Below are 7,695 nucleotides of genomic sequence, written 5' to 3' on the forward strand. Positions count from 1 at the left end.
GGAGGCTGAGCCAGCAGCGTGAGGTAGGAGTGGGGCTGGCAGGGCCCTGCTGCAGAGGCTCAGTCCCCGTGTGGTGCAACCCAGTGCTGGCCAGTTCCCAGAGCTCTGCTGCCCACATCCTGTTGGGACCTGGCACTCAGACCCTGCGTATTATTGCTTAAAATATCATTTACTGGGGGTATATAGTACATGCAGCAGAGGCTTGCACCTAACACATTAACTGTTACATGATTAACTTCCTAATGTAGCACAGTCTTCCATTCACAATCACTGCAGGGTCCCAGCACTGGTTTAGCCCTGGGAGTCTGTCACCTCAGGGCCTTTGGTGATGTGAGTTTTGATGGGCCACCAAGATCCTGTGGGTTCATGCCTCGTTCTTCCACAGACTGAGCACTATCATCTCGACTGGCACCGCTTCAACCTGAAGCAGCGACTCCTTGGGCGCCAGATGCTGACGGTAGAAGCGTTTGAGGAGAAGACCCGCACAGGTGAGGAATGGGGCTGCCCCCAGCAGAGCTCAAAGGTCTTCGCAGTCTTTCTGGGGCTGTTCAGTCCAGGGATGAAGCCCCTGGCTGTCCCTGCCAGCTCAGGGTCTCCTGGGAGCCCAGCACTGTTCTCGAGTGCTGCTGACTTGTTCTGGGGAGGAGTGTTCTACCTGAGCCAAGTCTATGCATACATGGGAATCCAGAGCTCCAGAAGCCTGTCTCCACAGCCCCCTCGTGATATGTAGCGTATCAGACAGGACAGTTCTGGGGTTGTGGGCTGCCCCTTGGAGCCAACTGCAAAATTTTGGGGAAGCTGCTAGTTAGTGTTTGCTCTGCTAAATTTTCTTTCTCTTGCAGGTGATGTTTCCAGCATCTCAGGGTCTGATTCAGAGAGCTCTGATTCAAGCAGTGAGTCGGAGCTGCTGCCCTCTGCCAGGGACACCCCTGGGACCCCTCTGGTCCCCCGCTCGCACAAGGTGCTGCTCCGCAATGAGAAGGGCCAGCTCATCTCTGCCTATCGCTGCGTGCTGGGCAACAGAAAGGCAAGTCACAGCTCAGCTTGTCAGGAGAGGGACCCCAGAGAGGGCAAGTGTCACCAGGGTGTACATCTGCCTGACAGCACCTCGTGTCCTGCGATGGGAGGGGTGCTCTCTGGTGCCAGGTCAGAGCTCCCAGCTTGCTCGTGGCCTGGTTTTTGGCTCTGGGATGCTGCCAGAAACCTGGTGCCAGCAGAGAAGCTGGTCTCTGTATCAGGGGGCAGCGAGAGGTAGCGAGGTGATCCCAGGGGTGCTAGCAGGTGTGTTTGTGGCTCAGGGTGGCAGTGAGGAGCCAGCAGAGCTGATAGCATCACTGCAGAGCCTCGGTGCGAGCACCTGCTGGGTTGTGCTGATGATGGGCGGCGGGCACTTCGCAGGAGCCGTGTTCCGGGGGTGAGTATGGGGAGTCAGAGCTGGGGTTGCCCCTCTGGGCAAGGACAACTGGGGCAGGGCATTAGATGGCCATCCCTTCCCTACTCCTCCATCGTAGTGCTTGCCACACCCTGGCCACCCACAGTTCCTAGTCTTTGCTTGAGAGCTGGCTAAGCTCAGTTGTGCTGCAAGAGAAGTATTAATCTTTAAGGCTCCAGGGGCAAGCCACAAGCCCTCCAGTGTGCCAGGAGCATCAGCTCACCACCTCTCCATTCATGGGGCCCTCTCTGCAGCCCCCAGATGCAGGAGCACAAGACCTTCCACCGCTACACGGTGCGAGCCCGGCGGGGCACAGCACAGGGCCCGGACCCCAGGGTTGGCCCCCAGGTCAGCCGGAGCCTCCCTGCGGCGTTACAATGAGGCTGCACTGCTCAAGGTGAGGCTGCACCACGGACTGGGTTCTTGGCAGGGAGTTTGGATAGCTCTGAGGGGTGGTGCCATACCTCTGGGTGTGGGTGGGGTGTGAGCTCCAGAAAGGGGTCAGGGCCCAACTGAGGCAGCTCTGTCCCTGCTCCAGGCCTGTCCGGGCCTACACTGTGCTCAGGAGCCTGTGGTGCTTCCCCTTCCTCCCCAGGATATTCAGGACCTGCTGGAAGCATGGGGACAACACCTGAAGGAAGCTCAGCGCATCTTTCTCCGGGCCCCGCGCCACAGCCGTGCGCTGCTCTTCGGTGGCAGGAACCCACCCCTCACCCGGGGCGACTCTCGCATCTGCCACATCCCCCTCAGCACCCGCAGGGCCACCCTGCGAGAGGTGCTGCGAGTCCACGCCGCGCTGGCCAGCCTGCAGGTGTACGGTGAGTTGGGCCAGCCCTGGCGCCCCAGCACCTGTGGGAAAGAGCAGATGGGGTGACATGGTGCCTTCTGTAATCCCACGTGTGTTCGGGGACGCTGCCTTAAGGGGGATTCGAGCTCTCCAACCCTCAATTCCTGGAGAAATGGGGCACTCCCTGTCCCCAGGCAGTGATAGGAGCACCCTTGCTGCCCAGGGAAGGACACGCCACTGGAGGACATCATTGGGTCCCCCCGGAAGGGCTGGCAGAAGAAACAGCGGAAAGCAGAGGTGGATCCCCCGCAGGAGGACACAAGTGGTGAGTTGAGCCATGGGGTGAGCAGGGGACTGTGGTGTTACGGCACAGGACCATGTTTTCAGCCCTGTGACATGGCCTGGCACCACAGTGGGGATCTGCAGTGTGTAGCCTCATGCAGGTCAGAAGGGCAGGGTGTGCTCAGCTGAGAGTCTCAGGTGTTTTGAGCTGTGTGGAGGGCCACAGCCTCTGTCTTCTACCCCCGTCAGCACCCGAGGAGGAGGGAGTGGAGGAGGAAAGCCTTGCAGGGGAACTGGAGACTGTGGAAGTGACACTAGGGACCTTGGACCTCCGGGAGTTTGAAGTAGTGCCCAAGCGAAACCGCAAAAGGAGGAAGAAGAGGGACAAGAAGTTGGAGAAAGGTGAAAGAACTGGCCAGAACAGGCATCAAGGAAGGGACTGCCATGATTGGGGTGCAGGCTGGCCCTGGCCTTCTTCCTGACCATGTGCTCCCTGTGCAGAACCTCGTGCCAAAGAGACAGAGTGCCGTGGTCCCCAGTGTGGGCAGCCCAGCCCAGAGCTGGTGATGGAGCTGCAGGAGGAGGCTGGGCCTGAGCCCCTTCCCTGGGGTGTTGGAGGTAAGTGGTGTCAGGAGCTGGGCCTGGGGCTGCTGGGGGCTTTGCAGCAGGGTGAAGAGCATCTTGTCACATGGGTGCCCAGCGCAGCTGGGTGTGGGATGGCTGTAGCGCAGCCTCACGCCTTCAGGTGAGATGTGTGTTCTCCCTCACAGGAGACCCTCAGACCCAGCTCCGCGACGCGCTGTACACCGCCTGCAAAACGGGGGATGTGGTGACACTGCGGCACCTCCTGGGTGTGCCAGAGAGTGGGGGCCTGTCGGGGCACAGCAAGGATGGAGAGGGCACGCAGCCTCTGGGTGTGCCCCACTCCCTGCTCAACCAGCCCGTGGATGAGCGTGGCTGCACCCTCCTTCATGTGGCAGCACGGGCAGGGAAGGCTGAGGTGCTGTGCCTGCTGATGGAGGCAGGGGCAGACCCTGCCCTCAGGTACGGCCGCAGGACGCCCAGCGGTTGATGAGCACAGCCCAGCAACTCCCTCCTGTCTCGGGGGAGACTGGTGCCAGCTTTGTCCTGGGATGGCTGGGGTGGGCCTCTCCTGGCTGGGATGGCTAGGCTTGTTCCAGGAGGCCTAAGAGCTGAACCACCATTCTCTCTGCCTGCCTGGTCTGGCACAGTGGCAGGCATACACTGCCCGGAAGCACTTCTAGGTGTATTAGTAGGCGGTTCAGAGGGTAGGGATGAGGCCACACTTTGCAGGGCATTTGAGATGCGAGAAGGGGAGGATATGGGGGATTCCGACATAGAGATAAGCAACCTTTTTCCCTCTTTGGCTCTGATACCCTGGCCTGCAGTACCCGTTGGACATCCCTAGGAAGTCACTGGGCTCACCACACGGGAGGACGTAGGCAGTGAGAGGGCAGGGTGAGCTGATCTTCCATGTCTTGCAGAGACAGGCAGGAGAGGACTCCCTACTGTGTCTCAGCTGACAAACCGACACGCAACGCCTTCCGCAAGTTCATGGTGGACCACCCAGACAAGTACGACTACAGCCGTGCCCAGGTGGGTGCCTGCCCTCTGCCCTCACATTTGGAGGAGCTGGGGGACCCCGGAGCAAAGCAGCCCTCACCCATTCATGCTGTTGCGCCTGGCTCAGCGGCAGATACTGAGTGCCCTCTGCCGCTAGGTGCCAGGGCCCCTGACGCAGGAGATGGAGGCCAAGAAGCTGGAGAAGAAGCGGGTGCAGAAAGCCCAGCGGAAGCAGCGGGAGCAGGCGCAGCGGGAGGAGCGGCAGCGCCGGGAGCAGGAGCAGGAGGAGAAGCAGCGCTTCGCAGCCCTGTCCGACAGGGAGAAGGTGAGTCCGTGCATGGGGAAGGGGATCCAGTCCAGGTGGGGCAGTGCTGGCACGGCAGTTCCCAGGGGCTGGGAGGGTGCCTGAGCTTTCTCTCTTCTCCCCAGAGGGCCCTGGCTGCCGAGCGAAGGCTGGTCATGCAGCTGCAGGATGCTGGCACAACTCCTGTCAACGTCAGGTAACAGCCCCAGCAGCGCAGCTCCGTGGACAAACCCTTTCCCGGCAGCACAGCTGTTCCCTGCCCTTCTTGCTCCTCATTTCCAGCCTAAAGCTATTCCTGTCTGATTCCCAGTAGTGCCTGCGTGAAAGCTTTCTCCTTCTCTTACCCTGTCCCCCTGAAATATTTTGCAAAGGGCTCGGTCCCGTTGCAGTGGGATCTACAGCAAGACAATCCCTCAGCCACTTCTGTGTCCCTGTCGCTCACCCCACATCCTTTCACTGTGCCACCTCACAGGCTTGTGGGCCCTGTGCTCATTTGGGCAGGGCCTTTACAACCCTGTACGGGGCCAAATTCCCCCACGTTCAGCCTGCCTCAAAGTGCAGTCCTCCCCACACTCCCACACAGCATCACCTCCGGGGAGCGTGTCCTGGCCAGGCTGCTGGGCGAGCACCTCAACCTTGCAGGACCAGAGGAGCCCCAGCTCCTTCATGCTGCTGTCACGTCACCCAGGCAGTGAATCCTCTCCTCCTCCTCTTGCAAGTGTCCCCTTCATTCAAGGCCACCTCTGCTCTTCCCTGCAGCCGCTGCTGGCATTGTGGAGAGTCCCTACTGGGCCGGATCCCTTTCCATTACCTCGACTTCTCCTTCTGCTCCACGGCCTGCCTGCAAACCCACCGCCGGGCTCGGGCCACCCACACATAAGGCTTGGGGACTGCTGCCACCTGCCAAGGACCAATGTGGTGGAGATACAGCCGAGCACTGGCCATGCAGTGAGGGAGACCCTGTGGAGCAGCACTGGTTGGAGGGACTGAGCTGGCCATGCCACTCGGGCAACTCTGGCAAGGCTTAAAGCAAGAACGTCACTCTGGGTAGTGATTCTGGGGACATTGCAACTGGGAGGTCCCTATGTACTACTGTTAGGGGCCAGGACTGCACTGTAGCCCAGCTCAGGCTGGGAGATCTTGCTGCCAGCTTTTCTCATGGCTAACTTTTAGCCTGTGGTGGTGGGACGGTTCCTGACACACCTGGATCCCACTGCCCTGAGCTACCTGCAGCTGCAGTTGTGGCCATGTTCTGGGCTGTTCTTTGCCCTCTCCTGTCCTGGATGCCATTGGTGTCTCAGCCATATCATGTTAGCAACTACCTCCTTTGCCTGCATTGTCAATAAAGAGGTGCCTTGACCCCCAAGGCACGGGGGAGTCAGCATGAGCACTGGATTTGGGATTAACATGTAAAAGAAGCTCAACCTTTCTTCTCCTTAGCACAGACCCTGCCTGGCCCAGGAGCTTTGGAGGTCCAATGTTAGCACATGTGCCCCTTTCCTAGGACCCTGCAGCCCCTCCACTCGCCCCTGAATTCACCAGCCCACTGCTATCTTTGTGGCCCCAGGGAGAGACGATGCAGGTGCCAGGCAGCTCTGCCTTTATTCCGTGGCCATGGTGCTGCAGCTGAGGGTCCTGTTGAAAATGGGTCGGTCGAGGAAGATCAGGGAGGGCGTGAGGGGTGCCCCTTCCAGCTCCAGCACTGTGATGTTGTTGGGGTGGCCAATGTGCAGCACCGAGCCAGGCACAAAGAGCGTCTGCTGGGGCCCACGGCAGGGCCAGTACCGGCCCAGGTTGAAGCCATTTATCCACAGCTGGCCCTGGAAGATGCCACAGCTCAGTCCTGTCTCCCCTCTCCAGCCTCACCCCATCTCCTGGCTACTCACTGCCTTACCTTGCTCCAACCTGGGAACTTCACAAACGTGTCCCAGGCAATGCCAGGGGTCTCAAAGGTCCCGGTGTAGAAGGCTGGTCCTGTTCTGCCCCTGCTGCTTAATTTTGGGAGGGCAGCGTGGGGCCAGCCCTGCTGAACAGCAGTGTCTATGGCCAGGGGGTAGATCAGCCAGTTGCTGAGAGGACTGGAATCCAAGGAGAGGTTTCCCAGCAAGCCCTGAGATGGAGCAGGAGGGGAAGTGGGGCAGCTGGGTCTGGCACAAGCAGGAGGATGCTTGGCTTCCCCCAGGCACATCCCCCTTGCCGCACCGCAAGTGGGATGGCATCACCTCAGAGGGGCAGCATGACCCTGGCTGTAACAGCAGTGTAACTGGGAGACAGGGGTGCCAATTTCATGGCCTTACCCCGGTCCTGGTGGGTTTTTTCAGGATGGTGTGAGATTAACCAGGGAGAAGGTCTGGGAGTGGCGCCACCGTGGCTGGGGTCTGTTGCAGGTGACGGGAGAGGGGGCGTTTGGCCACCCGGGTGCCCAGCCTGCCCCCTCCAGAGCTCTTCTCACCTTAAAGTCACTGATGTTGGCTCCAAAGCTGATCCTGCCCATGTTCTCCAGGAGCACATCCAGGCTGTCCCCTGCCCTGCCTGTCACACGCAGCGCTGTCTGCCCGTCCCGCTCGAGCGTTCCCTGGTACTCCTGCAGCCATGGGGTCAGCCCTGCTGCCCCACGTCTGCATCCCACCACCCCAGCTGCTGCCACCAGCCTGCCAGCATTTCCATCCTGGTGCCTCCTCTCCCCAGAACCAGACCAGAGGTGGGCAACAAGATCGGGCCAGAGGGCTGCCCCACAGAAGCTCTGTGTGTCTCAGCACTGTGGCTGTTGCTGAGAGCCTGGCAAGGCACAGCCCTGCTGCAGCCCTCCCGAGAGGCTGGGCCGGGGACAGGGGTGCTTCTGCAGCCTCACCTTCTGCAGCATCACGTAGCCACGGTCGCAGATGCTGTGGAGAGGAGCGCCCAGCGTGGTTGGGTCCCCGACATCGCGCGGCAGCTGCGTGTGGTACACCACAAAGCCATGGGCCTGCAGAACACAGCAAAACAGCCCAGAATGAGCAATGGGTCTGGAGACAAGCCCTGCTCCTCCATCCTGGAGCCAGGGTAGGGCAGACAAGCCCAGAAGCAGGTACCCCATGGCATCCAACCCCTGACCTGCTTTATGGCCTCAAAGGTAAGGGGAAACTGACTCCGGATGGGACCAGAGGGACACAGCACATCCAAGACATCCAGAAGGTCAGCATACTGCAAAGAGAGGGATGGGCACTGGGCAGCTGGGCAGGGACAGATAGGGACAGCACAGCCTGTGGGGCAGACACTCACCTTCCGCAGCGTCACCCAGCCATAAGCATATTTTGGGGTGGCGGG

At 60.3% G+C, this 7,695-nt stretch overlaps 2 protein-coding genes across 2 annotated transcripts in view; one reads left to right on the forward strand and one right to left on the reverse strand.

The window, feature by feature from the left end:
- The first annotated feature begins 391 nt into the window (after window positions 1-391).
- On the forward strand, window positions 392-5,269 carry ANKZF1 (ankyrin repeat and zinc finger domain containing 1). Its single transcript, XM_009870153.1, is given in 14 exon segments — window positions 392-488; window positions 843-1,027; window positions 1,299-1,414; window positions 1,687-1,752; window positions 1,754-1,829; window positions 2,028-2,250; window positions 2,443-2,556; window positions 2,742-2,903; window positions 3,003-3,119; window positions 3,272-3,545; window positions 4,007-4,118; window positions 4,243-4,410; window positions 4,515-4,585; window positions 5,149-5,269. Coding segments are annotated over 14 exon segments (1,845 nt in total). The 5' UTR covers window positions 392-448.
- Window positions 5,270-5,990: 721 nt separating this feature from the next.
- The window catches only part of GLB1L (galactosidase, beta 1-like), a gene marked incomplete at its 5' end in the record, with an annotated part of 4,936 nt that continues 3,231 nt past the window's right edge, over window positions 5,991-7,695 (reverse strand). Inside the window, 6 exons of the mRNA XM_009870154.1 lie at window positions 5,991-6,209; window positions 6,284-6,499; window positions 6,842-6,973; window positions 7,241-7,354; window positions 7,483-7,572; window positions 7,651-7,695. The exon at window positions 7,651-7,695 is cut by the window's right edge and continues 10 nt beyond it. Of these exons, the coding sequence (XP_009868456.1) occupies window positions 5,991-6,209; window positions 6,284-6,499; window positions 6,842-6,973; window positions 7,241-7,354; window positions 7,483-7,572; window positions 7,651-7,695 (816 nt within the window). The remainder of the gene's footprint in view (window positions 6,210-6,283; window positions 6,500-6,841; window positions 6,974-7,240; window positions 7,355-7,482; window positions 7,573-7,650) is intronic.

Source organism: Apaloderma vittatum, unplaced genomic scaffold (genome assembly GCF_000703405.1).
Source record: "Apaloderma vittatum isolate BGI_N311 unplaced genomic scaffold, ASM70340v1 scaffold28925, whole genome shotgun sequence".
Taxonomy (NCBI): domain Eukaryota; kingdom Metazoa; phylum Chordata; class Aves; order Trogoniformes; family Trogonidae; genus Apaloderma; species Apaloderma vittatum.